At 34.6% G+C, this 16,047-nt stretch overlaps 1 protein-coding gene across 9 annotated transcripts in view; it reads left to right on the top strand.

Annotated features, from left to right (window-relative positions):
- Positions 1 to 16,047, top strand: part of DENND4A (DENN domain containing 4A) — a 128,951-nt gene that overhangs the window by 81,120 nt on the left and 31,784 nt on the right. For 5 of the 9 annotated variants that reach the window (XM_047767106.1, XM_047767108.1, XM_047767113.1 and 2 more), the window contains 7 exons: positions 8,343 to 8,476; positions 11,355 to 11,490; positions 12,076 to 12,282; positions 12,371 to 12,499; positions 12,761 to 12,902; positions 13,305 to 13,436; positions 15,771 to 15,887. In XM_047767106.1, coding sequence (XP_047623062.1) covers positions 8,343 to 8,476; positions 11,355 to 11,490; positions 12,076 to 12,282; positions 12,371 to 12,499; positions 12,761 to 12,902; positions 13,305 to 13,436; positions 15,771 to 15,887 — 997 coding nt within the window. The remainder of the gene's footprint in view (positions 1 to 8,342; positions 8,477 to 11,354; positions 11,491 to 12,075; positions 12,283 to 12,370; positions 12,500 to 12,760; positions 12,903 to 13,304; positions 13,437 to 15,770; positions 15,888 to 16,047) is intronic. The other 4 variants (XM_047767107.1, XM_047767109.1, XM_047767111.1 and 1 more) reach the window with 2 other exon arrangements.

The raw sequence follows: 16,047 nt of genomic DNA, 5'->3' as shown, positions 1-16,047 counted from the left end.
CCAAATTAGTGACAGTGTTTTGCTAATAGCATGCTTTAGCCAATAAATTTATTAATCCACATGGGAACACTGAATTAGTTGGAGGAATCCAGTTAACAGTGCAGAAGAGGGAAATCTTGTATTGTTCCCTTTTACTTTTTGGTCATTTTATGTTCACGAGTTTGTGTTTCAGCTAAGAGCTCATAGTATCAATGGTTGAAAAATACTCATTAATGTTATAAGACATACAAGACATAATTTTGCTAGGTATCTAGGGTGTCATGTTCTAAGGAGGATATTTTATTACTGATAATTAATATTTTGTCTAGGATTTTTCTGAAAATGGGCCTCCTGCTACTTGACAAGAGTCAGTGTGGGGAATGATTAGAATAATTGCTCAAAGATAAAAATTCTGAGAAGTCTCAAAAAAGGAATAATCTGGAGTTCCCTGGTGGCTCAGTGGTAAAAGATCTGGCATTGTCACTCAGGTCATTGCTGCGGCATGGGTCTGATCCCTGGACCTGGAACTTTTGCATGCTGTGGGCATGGCCAAAGAAACAAAAACCTGTCTCTATCATCTATGCTACCAATAAAATTTTTTTTAAAAAAAAAAGAAACAATCCAATTAAGTAAATAATTATTGTTTCTAGGCAGACTGTTTTCCTAAAATACTATTTACTTACTCAAAGTCTAGATCTAACAAAATGTCACATATATAATGGATTAATGTTATAAAGATTTTAATGGTCACTAAGAAAACCAAAACAAAGTTAACTCACCAAAACATAGTCACTTGTATTTGTTTTATTGTAATTCAAGGAAATATTTTTTAGAGAAAATAACAAAATACCACAAAATCCAAAATATATTTTAAAAACCTTTATAAATCATTAGAATAGAGGTTAATTGTATTACTAGCATTTTTAAGCAGAACTCTCTGAAACAGTAAATAATTATACAATGCTATTACTACTTTTCCTATTTTAATACCACAATTTAAGTACATTCAGCACAGCAAGTCAGCGCTTGCTTTTAATCTGGAAATGGCTTTTGACTATCAGTACTTTAAATAGTCATTCATGGGAGGTTATTCCTTAGTTGAGTGACTTTGAGCTTAATTTTTTAAGTGGTCAGATCCTCTTACCCCTGGCAATTTATCTATGGAAACTAAATAATATTAGATAGGCATTAAGTGGTTAAATTAATCTGTGAGATTGAACAGAAACTAGACATGTTCCTCTTTTGATCATAGCCTATCCAAGCAGAAAACATTTAACTGACTTTAAAAAGCTGGAGTGAGTAATGCTAAATAGGAATAAGAGAAAGAATGTATGAGAGTTATTTGAGTTTCATTATGACTAATTTAAGAAACATGTGTTCTTTTTCTTCATATGATTATATTTTAAATCCTTACAATCTGTCCCTATAGGATGGGGCTTAGCTAAAAGCAGTTTTGTGTAACAAATAGTCTGTTAAGGTTTTTCTTAGTCTCCCAAGTATCCCTCTGCAGTGTTTCTGAGCATATTAATGTCTTGTGAAAAAATATGAAGAGAATATGAAAATTATTTTAATTTTATCCAGCCGTGGGTGTTGAACTTTTTTCTCCCAATAGAGACAGATGTCACTGTGCTTTCCAAAAGACAGAAATGCCCAAATGATAAGTGTAGGATTTATGACATGGCTGTTTTTGTAACATTTAAATGAGGTTTTATTGGTATATAAGTTAAGGGAAATATCTTTTACCAAGGTACTGAATTTACAGAGCAAAATTTTATAATACTGAGAATTAGAGCGGTTGTCCACATCCACAGGTGTTTACCTGTTCAAACAAAGGCACTGGTCTGACAGGGAAAAGCTGCTAAATAAAAATGTTAAACCGGTGGTGTTCACAGACAAGCAGTTCTCTTATGTTTCACTATGGAGATGGGAGTGGCTCCAGCTTCCTTTCCAAGAACCTTGGGTGCTTGGTTACTTGTTTTAACCTCTTTATTCTGGTCTATCTCTTCTATTTCTTTCTTTCCTTTTTTTTTTTTTTTTTTTTTTTTTTTTTTTCTTTCTAAGGCCGCACTTGCAGCATATGGGAATTTCCAGGCTAGGGGTCAAATCGGAGCTGTAGCTGCTGGCCTACACCACAGCCACAGCAATGCCAGGTCCGTGCCACGTCTGTGATCTACACCACAGCTCACGCAGTGCCAGATCCATAACCCACTGAGCAGGGCCAGGGATTGAACCTGCATCCTCATGGATACTAGTCAGGTTTGTTACCACTAAGCCACAATGGGAACTCCCATCTCTTCTCTTTCATTGTCATTGCTGCCTTTATAATTACATTAACCCCATTTCATTGGCGTGCAAATTGTTTGCATATAGATGTCATTTGTTCTTAGATTGCCTGTGAACACTATCCTACTAGGGACACCCATGATTTTGAGTTATTACTGACATATTCCTAATGATTTTTTTTAAAAAATGTTTTTACATTTGCTAAATGCCTTAGGTGTTCTCTGTTTTTATTGAAAGTTTAATTTTTTTTTAATGGCCACATGTGGAATCTCCCAGACCAGGGGTTGAATCTGAGCCGCAGCTGCAACCTCTGCCACACGTGCTGCAACACCATATCCTTAACTCATTGCCCTAGGCCAGGGGTTGAACCTGTGCTCCCACAAAGACAACACAGGATCCTTAACCCTCTATGCCACAGCAGAAACTCCAAAAGTTTAATTTTTTAACTTTCATTAAGTGACTAACATGAAATGTGAAAAATAAAAGGGAGGGAAAACTTTATAAGCCCAATGCCCTAATATCCATTTTGCATTGACTTTCAATGTTTTTTACATAATTTTAATATACGTCCTAATTTTTTACATAACCAAATCGTAGAAGCATTTTTAATATTGCTGCCAAGTCTCTAAATAGTAAATTTTCATTTTTTTACCACAGTAAAATGTAGCATAGTTTAAAAAGCCAAATCATTTTACAAGGCTTAGGTCCCATTTTTTCCCATTCCTAATTTCTCCAAAGGCAACTACTTTCTCTTTCAGTCCTTATCAGTCATTTACCTTAAGATTTCCAAATAATGTGTTTTTATTGCCGCTTATTCTTTTATGTATTATCTGCTAATGTCATATCTACCATCACCATAATTCTCCCAATGTAGTTGGTCAAGTGATTGTTCAGTGTTATTATTAGCACTTTGTATATAATCATAGATAGGTTATATATATGTGTGTGTATAAATTGTATGTATGGTTTTGTTTTCCCTGACATTAATAGTCGCTGTGTTTCTTTACAACGATTTGTGTTTGTGTCTACTGTTAATTCATCTCCAAACACTTCTATGAAGGTGAAAAATCTAAAATCTCTCAATTTTTCTAACATGTCAGGTAATCTATCCCTTTGACTTTTTTTTTTTTTTTTTTTAATTCTTCCCGGTGCCTTCCAACTTTGTGTTCCAGTCTGAACTGATTGCTTTTTAGTCTGTCACCCTGGGATTTTCCTTAACCATCATCAGTTATATTGACCTCTCTCCAAAGTTGGATCCCTTCTTTTCTGGCTTCAGTAACTTCTTTCTTGGTTTATTTCTTTGTTATGGTGAAGCACATCTTTCAGTAATTTAGTGAGAAAGAGTACATGGGAGGTAGGTTTCTGATGCCCTGCCTGTTTGCAAATTTCATTATTCTTTCTTAATTCTTGATGGCTGATTTGGTCAGATGTAAAATCTGAAGGCATTACTGCATTGTCTTCTAGCTTCAAATGTTATTCTTGAGAATAACATCTAGTCTAAAACTATCTTGATTTCTGGTCTTCTGTGCCTGATCTCCCTTTATGTCTGGAAGTATTTCAGATTCCTGGTGTTCTGAAATTTCACAAGGATATGTCTGGTGTCAGCCTTTTTTTCTTCACTGAGTTGGATATGTGTAGGTCCTTTTAATCTAAGGACTTATATCCTTCAAATTCTGGGGAATTCTCTTCCATTTTTTTCTTTAATTTTTTCCCTCCATTTTCTCTGTTCTCTTTTCCTGAAACACCTATTATTTATATATTGACCCTCTGGGCCTGGTCCACTTAATTTTTTCCATCCCATTTTCTGTCAGTCTCATTCCTCTCCACTTTTTGAGAGATTTCTTCAATTTTATCTTTCAAACTTTATAGTATATTTTTTACTTCTACTGTCGTATTTGTAGTTTCCATAAGCACCTCTTCATTCTGTGAATGTTCCTTTTTTATAACATCTTCTTTCATGGATGTAGGCTTATTAATTTATTCATTTTGAAGGTTCCCCCCCCCTTGCATTGTCTCTGTTTCTTCTGAGTACCTGATAATATTTATTTTACTCTTTTTTAAATTAATTGTTTTTGTGTGTGTGACTTTGGTTTGATATTCGTTGTCAAGTATGAGGCACGGAGAACTCATTGGAGCTCTTTCTAGGAACGTGAGGCTTGGAGCTTCCTTAGGTAAGAGATTGATGACCATAAAGGAACTCAGTTATTTCACTAGAGTCCCTGTTTGATTAGAATCTGTAATTCTTTTCAATTTAGGCTGCATAGTTTCCCCAAGAGGTAACTCCAGTCATTAGCCTGGAGTGCATAAGCCTGACTGCAAATATTCCAAGAGCTGAGTGGGGAAGCTAACTGAGATTTTCCACTTGAAACATGTAGGCTTTTTTACACACTCCAATTGTTTTTATTAGCCTCCTTCACCTTCTCCACCTCTGCCTAATGTCTTCAATTCTAAAGTCCCTCTCTTTTGCTCAGAAAGACCCAATTCTGCTATATTGGAGAGAGGGGTAATGGTCTAAATATACGGGATTGGGCAAAGGGTCTAGAGTTCTTTTTTTTTTTTTTTTTTTTTTTGGTACCCAGGCTAGGGGTCTAACTGGCCCCATAGCTGCCGGCCTTCACCACAGCCACAGCAGTGTGGGATCCAAGCCACATCTGTGACCTATACCACAGCTCACAGCAACACCGAGTTCTCAACCCACTGAACAAGGCCAAGGATTGAACCCATGTCCTCATGGATGCTAGCTGAGTTCGTTACCACGGAGCCATGATGGGAATCTGGATCTAGAGTTCTTGAATAGAGGCTTTTAAACTGATTCTCCCATTCATCCCCACTTGCCCACCCTTCTTCAAGGGCATGGTGTTTTTTCATTCCTGATCTTGGTGATGCTCTGTAGAGCCAAATGGCTGGCTTTTTGGCTGTTCTCCTCTACCCCTCCCCAGTGCCAGATATGTGGCTTTCAGCTTTCATAGATCATATCAAGCTACTTTGCAGCTTCTAAAATGTTTTGAACCTAGCTCTGCTGTTGTTCTCTCTCCAGTTAATTTTGTTTTTGTTGTTGTTGTTATTTAATCTCATTTTGGTGAGATTTCAGGAGAGGAAAGGTAAATCGTGATGTTTAATTTGTCTTGTTCAACCAGAAATTTTTACTCTGTTCATTTTTAATGATTACATATTTCATCTATTTACCATGCTTTATTCAATTACCTATTTTTGACGTGCAGATGACGTCTCATTTATTGTTACTATAATCCTACAAAAACCATTTTTCATACTGATAGCTTTTTTTCACATTAGGTTATTTTCTCAGGACAAGAATAAGGTGGATATGTTTAAACACATCTTATTTTCTAAGAAAAGACTACCAATTTTGAGTACTAGTTGGGTCTGTGATTATCAGGTTTATAAATATTTACTGTATTATTGCTAGTTTTATCATATAAAAGGCTTTTTTTCCTGTCTTTTTAGGGTTCACCCTCGGCATATGGAGGTTCCCAGGCTAGGGGTCGAATCAGAGCTGTAGCCACTGGCCTATGCCACAGCCACAGCAGTGCCAGATCCAAGCCACATCTGAGACCTACACCACAGCTTGCAGCAACGCTGGATCCTTAACCCACTGAGTGAGGTCAGGGATGGGACCCACATCCTCTTGGATACTAGTTTAGATTTGTTTTCCACTGAGCCATGACGGGAACTCCTAAAAGTCTTTTTGATAGGCTAAAAAGAAAGATACCTTCTTTTATACTGATTAATTTTTAAATATCCTTCAACAAAATTCAAATAACTGCTTATTCTAAAAGTGGTATAGGAGTTCCCTTTGTGGCTCTGTGGTTAACGAACCCAACTAGGATCCATGAGGATGCAGGTTCCAACCCTAGTCTCGCTCAGTGGGTTGAGGATCCGATGCGGCCGTGAGCTGTGGTATAGGTCATAGGTGCAGCTCTGATCCCGTGTTGCTGTGGCTGTGATGTAAGTCTGCAGCTGCAGCTCTGATTCAACCCCTAGCCTGAAACTTCCACATGGCTCAGGGGGCCCTAAACAGCAAAAAATAAAATAAAATTAGAAAAAGCAATATAGTCTCCTTTGTTTTAATTATTTTGAGCATTTATTACTTTTGTATTTTTAAAAAGTACATAAAGGTACATATTCAGGGAGTTCCTGTCATGACTCAGTGGTAATGAACCTGACTGGTATACGTGAGGATGCAGTTTGAACCCTGGCCTTGCTCAGTGGGTTAAGGATCCAGCGTTGCCCAGAGTTGTGGTGTAGGTTGCAGTCGGGTCTTAGATCCCACTTTGCTAGGGCTGTGGTGTAGGCCGGCGGCTGTAGCTCAGATTAGACCCCTAGCCCAGAAACTTCCATATGCCACAAGTGCAGCCCTAAAAAGACAAAAAAAAAAAAACCCAAAATTCATTATTTTAATTGAAAAACAAAAAACAATATAAAGTAGAAAATTAATTTCCAGTAATACCATTACCCAGAGGTAACATTTTGATAATTGTGTACATGTGTGTCTGTGAGTGAGAGAGAATATGTACACACAGAGATATATCTATGTAACAGATACAGGCATGCTCTTTTAAAAAAATAGAATCATATTGTATACATACATATATGATTTAGTAATCTTATTTTTTATTTATCATTATTTTGTGAACATTTTCTCCTGTCATTAATTATAATTCTATCCCTAGAAATCAAAACTCTGGGCTGACCTATTAATACATGAATAAGAAGTCTTTGTAGCATGATGTAAAACCAAAACCCACCAAAGATAGATAAAATTTGACAATATAAAATTTTAAATTTCTGTTCAAGAAAACCTACCCATAAAGAAGATTGCAAAATGATCAAATTGAGGAAAAATATTTGCAACATACAGGACAAAAGTCCATTATGTATTTAGAGCTCCAAGAAATCAGTGAGAAGCTGACTTCTCTGAAAGGTAGAAAAGTATATAACAGGAAATACACTAAATTAGAAATTCAGGTGGTTATAGAACACATGAAAAATGCCAATCATAAAAGTAATTTTAAAATGAAAATTTAAAAAACCATGATGTAAGTTTTTAATCTACTGGATTAGCAAAAAATAAAGAGAATATTTATTGCTGACCAAGATGTGTACAAACACATATCTTGTACGTTGCTGGTGGAAAAATAAATTGTCATGAACTTTTTTGGAGAGAAAAAAATTGTAATTCTGACACATCTTAATTGTTGTCTAGTTCACTGTATGGATACACCATTGCAACCATTCTTTAATCTTGGAGATTACAGCATGTAAAACTTCAAAATTATAACCAACAGTTTATGTAAGAAGACTCTGAGTGTATTCAACTTTAAAAGTTAGAAAAACTTCAAAGCTATCCCTTTTCTTTTTGAGCTCTTTTGGGGAGGTTTAGACTCCATGAAGTTTTTATTTTTTATGACTATTACCTTAGCATAGAGTATCAAGGGGAAACAGTACTACTAAAGTGCTTTCAATATTGATGTGACTAGAAGTTAACTCAAATGTGCTTCTATGTGTCCTGGAACAACTTAGGAAAATTTGTTATATTTAGTGTAAATAAGAGAACCCAGCATTCTCAGTACACACACGTACACATACGTATGTATGTGCTTTTTAAAAAATATTATTTCTTGAATAAATTTTCATTATTCAAAATGCAAAATAACATTAAAAGTTATATATTGGGAGATCTGTGTCCTGTCCCATCCTTGTCCACTTCCTTTATCTCCCTTTAGCCATATAGGTACTTTTTTCTTTAGTGTTCTTCAGTATATCTTTATGTGAATATAAGCAAAAAAATGAGTATATGCTCTTATTTTTCCTTCTTTCTTATTCAAAAGATAGTATACTATTTTCAGTGTCCTGCATCTTATTATTGTCACTTAGTTGTCTTGGAGAACTTTCTGTGGTGGTGCCTAGAGAGCTTAGTCATTCTTTTTTTATTTCTTTTTTAAAAATAACTCCTTAGTGTCCAGTTGTATAAATGGTTTGTTTAACCATTCCCCTATAGATGAACACTTGGCTAACCAATGTATTTTTTTTTTTAACGTATGTTTTTTAAACTCCTTCAGGTGGATATGGACAAGAGTGGTGAAACGCGACTTATAGAATTGGATGAGTCTTTCAAAAGTGAACATACTGTTTTTGTAACACCACCTGAGATCCCCCATCTTCCCAATGGTGAAGAACCCCCTTTACAGTACAGGTATTCAAGAGGCAGAATGTTTGAGATTGAAAGAGAAGCAATCCATCATCTGTGACGTAGCTTTCTAAGGACTGTGGTATTTTCAAAAATCCAAACTTTACAGATCCCTAATTTTTAGGTGGTAAGCAAGCTTATCCCACATCCATTATTAAGTTATGAGGTATAAGAAGAAAAGTATATAATTCTGCATCATATAAACTTGGGAAGCTCTCTCTATCTGCATAGGTATATATTCTCATAAATGTTGATTAAATTTAGTTAGGACCCTACCCCATCAGAATGTAGCACATTTATTAGACATTTTTGACTTTTGTTTCTCACTAAGGCTGGTTTCCTCACTTGAATTCTCTTCACCAACACATACTGAGTAATGTAGCCTTGGTTTACAAAAGGATTAAACCTAATTTAGAGCTGATATTTGTGACCTTGATTGGGATGATATAAATTTTTCCTGCTGTTAATTTTTCCAAGAGTTTTAAAGTCAAGGAAATTCAGGACTTTTGGAATTGGTCATTGTTAATTTAGTAAATTTGGCCAGACACTGTGCTAAGTGTCTGTTATATAGACTTGAATAATCCGTTGTTGCTGCTTTCAAGTCTAGTGAGAAAGAGAGAAAAGCCCTGAGCACAGTGATAGGTTATGAGAGGGGTAGATTTATTATATATCTATCTAGATATATATTATACAGATATCTATTTATATAACATTTGTTATAACTAAAGGTAGTTTCTAGTATGCCATTAAAATGGCATTTCCTTTTAGATGTTAAATGCTTTTTTAAATTCTCCAATAATAATTTCTTACTTTATTTAAAGATTCTAAAACCATTTCACATCTATCATTCATTAGGTCATAGTTTGTTATTTTCATTGAAAAGGGATTTTTCAGGACATAAATTCAAGATTAAATTTTTCCTTTTACAAATGGAAAAGCAGTGTAACAGATGTTTATAAGTATTGATTGAATCATAAACCACTTGACTCCTACCCTTAGTTTTAATCTATTGATGACATTGCTCATCAATTTTTACAAGTGTGACTTTTCTCAAAGAGACTTAAAATATTTCTCATAATTTCTCTTTTTTTGTTTTTCTTTTGAAACAAGATCCCACTTCTTTTTTTTTTTTTGTCTTTTTGCCTTTTCTAGGGCCACACCTGCAGCATATGGAGGTTCCCAGGCTAGGGGTCTAATTGGAGCTGTAGCCATCGGCCTATGCCAGAGCCACAGCAACGCAGGATCCAAGCCACATCTGCAACCTACACCATAGCTCATGGCAACGCCAGATCCTTAACCCACTGAGCAAGGCCAGGGATCAAACCCACAACCTCATGGTTCCTAGTCAGATTCGTTAACCACTGAACCACGACAGGAACTCCAAGATCCCACTTCTTTTATCTCTTTTTTACATTATACTTCTGACTTCTTTTGGTAGATTTTACTAATACAGTTTTGTTTTTCGCTTTGTGCTTTGGTTTAACTTTTTAATTTAAAATTTACCTTTAGATTTAATCTTTTAATAAGAAAATTACTTAGCTTAAAAAGTTCCCATTTTTAAAATAATCTAAGTCATTTTTTTCCTTTGAGGCTACTGATATTATTTTGGTGTCATCATACCCATCATTAGAAAAAACCTTAAATATCTTTAATGAACACAGTGGATCCTCTTAGTAAGAGATGATTCATATGCTTACACTGTTTGTATAAAATGATAAGACAGTAAGTTTCCATAAGATACACGGAATGGTCTTATTATCATACCATGTACATAGAGTAAATTTTTTAAGGGACATGGTTTTCCTGAACTTCTTTGCTGGCTTATTCCTACTTAATATTTAATCATTTCTACTATTTTCTTTTTCTACTGGCTGAACCCCCAGCATATGGAGGTTCCCAGGCTAGGGGTCCAATTGGAGGTATAGCTGCTGGCCTACTCCACAGCCACAGCAATGCCAGATCCTAGTGGCGTCTACAACCTACACCACAGCTCATGGCAACGCTGGATTCTTAACTCATTGAGCAAGGCCAGGAATCAAACCCACATCCTCATGGATCCTAGTCAGGTTCATTAACCTCTGAGCCAATGGGAACTCCAAATATAGTTTATCTTTTATTATAGATAGTTTTCTCCTTCATTAATTAAAACTATTTACATACCGTTCAGGATATTATAATGTAGGTGTGTTTGCTGCTCAGGGGCTTCTTCTGTTCTTTTTAGCATGTCTTTTTCCAAGCTACTGCTACCTTTTAAATGCCCCAAACACCCTGCTTTAGCACCCAAATTAGGCCCACCTCCTCATAGAGTCATCCATTGTAATTTTTCTCTCTCTCTTCTCCAACCTCTTTGGTTTTATTTCTCATAAATGAGTCCCTGAATCTGCTTAGCTAACCTGATAAGCCCATTATGATAATTTGAGAGCTTGTCCTGGTTGACTTACATTATTCGCATCTTTTTAGGAGGAAGGTTCTACAGTAATATGTTCATCCAAAGCAACGATAGTAATAACTGTCCTGTTTGAAAGAGTATTGATTTGGAGGGGCTTTTACCAACGGTCATATTATCTTATATGTTCACTATGTATTTATATAAAAACTAACTTACAGAGTTTGCTTGAGTTACTTTGGAGTTTGATGTCAAATTCAGCAAGATTTAAGTATATTTCACCTTTTTTCCTCTAAAATAGATACTTGAATCTATACTTGGCTATTTTATTTTTAATTACTATTGTAAGAAAAGCTTATTAGCATGAATATTTATTGATTATATATCATAGTCTGATGGAGATAGTTAAAATAAGAAGTTACTGCCCATATTTTTTTTAGCTTGTAACCAGTATGTTCATCTATGTGTACTTGAGATTTTTTTCCTTTTCAAAAACAGCTATAATGGATTTCCAGTTCTTAAGAACAATTTGTTTGAGAGACCTGAAGGATTTCTGCAAACAAGAAAGAGCAATTTGCCTTCAAAATCCAGTAGTCCTAGTAGCCCTTCTCCCATGTTCAGAAGAACAAAACAGGTACTTGATGATTTTGTAGTCTTCATGTAATCATGTACTAGAACAAAAATAAATATGATATTCATCTTCTCTTAATATACTTTACTACCCCAAATTAGTAGATTATTATGTTCCCTGAACCATTCTAAGATAATTCTGAAGTACTCTGACTTCAAAAGTTAACTAGTTCTCTTGTCCTAGAACTTTATTTTACATATTGTATAATATAAATTCAAGCATAGGCTTGAGTATATATTAATTATAGACAGATTTTGTAAGGGAAACATTATAAAAGCCTGTGAGTTGTACTTATTCAGTTAAAGAAGGATGCTTTTTTTTTTTTTTTTTTTTGGTCTTTTGTCTTTTTAGGGCCACATCTGCAGCATGTGGAGGTTCCCAGGCTAGGGGTTGAATTGGAGCTGTAGCTGCTGGCCTATGCCACAGCCACAGAAACGCCAGATCCTTAACCCACTAAGTGAGGCCAGGGATCAAACCCACAACCTCATAGTTCCTAGTTGGATTCGTTTCCACCATACCATTGTGGGAACTCCCAAGAAGAATGTTTAAATGTATAAATTTATTAAGATCCTTTCATTTTTTTTCTAGGAAATTAAATCAGCCCATAAAATTGCCAAGAGGTATTCTTCAATTCCTCAGATGTGGTCTAGGTGTCTGCTACGTCACTGTTATGGACTATGGTTTATTTGTCTCCCAGCTTATGTGAAAGTATGTCATTCAAAAGTCAGGGCTCTGAAAACGGCATATGATGTGCTTAAAAAAATGCAGTCCAAGAAGATGGATCCACCTGATGAGGTAACAGTTATCCTTTAAAATGCATTATTTTAACCAGACCTATATATATAGATATTTTCTGTACCTTTTTGGAATTACTGTGTTCCAGGTGTGCTACCGGATTCTCATGCAGCTCTGTGGACAGTATGATCAACCAGTGCTTGCAGTTCGAGTGCTTTTTGAAATGAAGAAAGCTGGTATTGACCCCAATGCCATTACTTATGGTTACTATAATAAGGTAATTACTTTGACTTAATGGAGAAAGAGTATAATTTTTGTGATTTTACAACCTTGATTTAATGGCAGAAGTAAGTGATGTGCAGGTTATTTGGCATTTGTTTTAGAGTATCTCAAATATATTTTGTAAATCAAGTAAGATTTTTCTGTTCTATTTTGTGTTATACAGTCCACTTAGATATTCTTTGGATTAACTCTAAAGCTGCTGTGTGTTCATATGTAAAAATATTTTACTAATTATTTCATTTTGTTGAATGAATAGGCTGTTTTGGAAAGTACCTGGCCTTCCAGGAGTCGTAGCGACTATTTTCTTTGGACAAAAGTGAGAAATGTTGTCTTAGGAGTAGCACAGTTCAAAAGAGCTTTAAAGAAACATGCACATTTATCACAAACAACTCTCTCAGGTAATTAAAGGTTTTTAAGGGATGCATATGTTTTATTTTTCTTTCAAATTAATTGATAGTTATACTTCGCACTTTTTAGAAATTTTAATTAGCTTCGAAATATTGAATGTTTTCTAGTTTCTGTTGCCATTACGCAAATTCTAACATTAGAGTATTCTTCCCATGTAAAAAACATAAAATTTTGCTTTTTTTCTTGTAACTGTCAAATTATCAACCTTTGGTAGTCATTATTTTAGTATTCGTTAATAATGCACAATTGGTTTCTTTGTTACAGTTGTGTTGTGCTAATTAGACGGCACTTTTCATGTTCAGTATTAGTAGATTATTAGCTTCAGCAACAAACTAATGTGTATTTTTGGTGTCTCCTTGAGTAGTAAAATGCTGTCAAATTGTGTTCTTAAGCAGATGGCAGTGACCTGGATGCTGTTAGTCATGGCAGCATGGATAGTGGTCATGGGACACACACTGTGGAGCAGGCACCTTTTAATACGGGTTTAATCAAAGTGTATGCTTCTGATGATAGATCTAGCACAGGTTTGTGTGTGCTTATGTATACATTTATTACGATACATTTTAAAAACTAGGTTTGCTAGACTGTCTTTTTTTGGATTTTAATTTTCATTGATATATTTGTTAAGTGTCAGTTTTTAATTTTATATGGTAGGCACTTGATTTGATATTGTATTTGATAACTATGCAATTTTATTCGTTCTTTACTTAAATAGAAATGAAAATGTAAAAGAGTTTATTTCAGTATCTCGTCCATGATAATCCCATTACTGTTGGATAGCACACAGGTCTCTATCACTTCATTTTCTTAGGCTAAGTTCTTTGTATTATGAATGTTATTAGAGGCTTTTTTTTTTTTAAAGAAACTTATATTCCCTGATCTGAGTTAATAATACCATATCAGCACCAATTTTCAGGATTTAATGATGTCCCATGTTTCATGTGAGATATTGGGGGAAGCTGGATAAAGGACGCAGGAACTCTCTGTACTGTTTTCTCTTTGCAACTTTTTGTGAGTCTTCAACTATATAAAATTAAAAAGTTATAATGAAAAAAAATTTAAATATATATAAAACATTACTTTCTGGCACCGAAGATGGCATTAATTTCATTAAAATATAAGATTTGGAATTCTCTGTTGGTGAAGCAGTTTAAGGATCTGGAGTTGTGACTGCAGTGGCTTGGGTCACTGCTGTGGTGTCAGTTTGATCCCTGGCCCAGGAACTTCCACATGCCATGGGTGTGGCATGTTTGTACTTAAGTTTTATGTAACTATTATCAAAACTGACACACTAGAAAATAAATTATTTGAATAATCCTGTCCTTTTCATTATTACATTATAAGAATTAGACATGACTTTTGAATATAGTTAGTATAAGAGCTACCTATTAATGGACAGAAACTTTAAATTTTAAAATCCAAGTATTAATAATAAAATATGAAGCCTTCTATCTCTATAAATTTTAACATTATTTTGGTCTTCCTCTTTTTATGCATACTTTTAAGAGTAATAAATATAAGCTATGTGTGCTGTAATTTTCATAATTCTTCATTGGCTGGTTTTATTTCTTGTTCATGCAATTGTAAACTTAATCAGAGTTGTAGTAGTCATCCTCAGTTGTAGTAGGCATTATCTCTTAAAGATGAAGAAATCTTTTTTTTTTTGTTTTTAACTATGGCCTTTAAAAAGGCTATTTTAAAGTGATGTAGAACCTAATATAATAAAGAATTTTATCAGTATTATCTTCACATTTTTTAGTTTGTAGTTTCTTTGGAAATAGAGCTGAAACTTTGATTAGAAAAAATACACACTCAAAATTATAACAAAGATAATAAAATAAGTACCTAATGGTACTCACTATAATTTCTTTAGATAGTTCTTTGCAAATTCATAAAACCATTTTATATGTAGTCTTTCATATAATCATAACAACCTTGTATATTATAAATCTGGAAACTTGAGATTCAGACAAAAAGTTTAAACAGTTTACTTAAAATCATGTCTCCTAAGATAGAGACCTAGAATTCAAAACCTTATGTTTTGGCATTCCCCGGTGACCTAGTGGTTAAGGATTCAGCGTTGTCACTGTCGTGGCTCGAGCCTAGGAACTTCTTCGTGCCACAGGCATGGCCAAAAAAATCCCCCAAACCAAAAAAACTTATGTTTTGATGCTAATCTAGTGAAAACAATTTGCTGAAAATTATAGAGAGCCTCTTTTAACAGAAGAATGTATTAGAAGTTTTCTTGATGCAGTGTTTGCTTTTCTCAGTAACACTAGATTTTTTTTCTCATTCCCATGTTGTATTCATTTGCAGTGTTTGCTTTTCTCAGTAACACCAGATTTTTTTTCTCATTCCCATGTTGTATTCATTTGCAATTTCAGTAATTATTCAGCTGAATTTTCAGAAAAACTAACTACTTATCAATAGATTTATATAAGCCCATTTTTTTGGTAAGACCATTTAGACATTTGGCTCCAGTGATCTGTGTGTGAGTGTTCTGAGTTCCCTGCAGATTTTTCCTCTCTGTTGCTTAGTTGGATCTCACACCTTCATCTAGAAAATTCATGGACTTATATAAATGCTTAGTTTGTGTCTTTTGAAGTCTAGATGTAGTGAACATACATAGTTACTTTTGAATGCATTGTTGAACTGACAAATTATTTTCTGATTATCCCTTTCTTATGTTAATAGAAATGGGGAGGAGCTAACAAAATACTGCTTTCAATTGGAAGTTATCCAGAAAATTTTCTATGAGTAAATCTAAACACCAATGTGTTGCTTCTAATTCCAGTTCTTCTCAGTAAAGAAGTTTATGATAAACAGCATAGGATTTTTTTTTCTTTTTCTTTTTCCAGGTGGCCAGTCTGATCTTGGATATAACTCATTATCTAAGGATGAAGTTAGAAGAGGGAATACATCTACTGAGGACATTCAAGAAGAAAAAGATAAGAAAGGAAGTGATTCTAGTTCCTGTAGGTATTAAGATGATATTGTATAAAATTTTGAACTTACATTAATAAAAAATACAAGTGACTTGTGTTGCTGTCGTGGCTCAGCGGTAACGAACCCAACTAGTGTCAGTGAGGATGCCGGTTCAATCCCTGGCCTCACTCAGTGGATTAAGGATCTGGC

Source organism: Phacochoerus africanus, chromosome 2, assembly GCF_016906955.1.
Source record: "Phacochoerus africanus isolate WHEZ1 chromosome 2, ROS_Pafr_v1, whole genome shotgun sequence".
Classification (NCBI taxonomy): domain Eukaryota; kingdom Metazoa; phylum Chordata; class Mammalia; order Artiodactyla; family Suidae; genus Phacochoerus; species Phacochoerus africanus.
The sequence above is the reverse complement of the archived record's forward strand: the minus strand, read 5'-3'. Positions and strand labels throughout refer to the sequence as shown.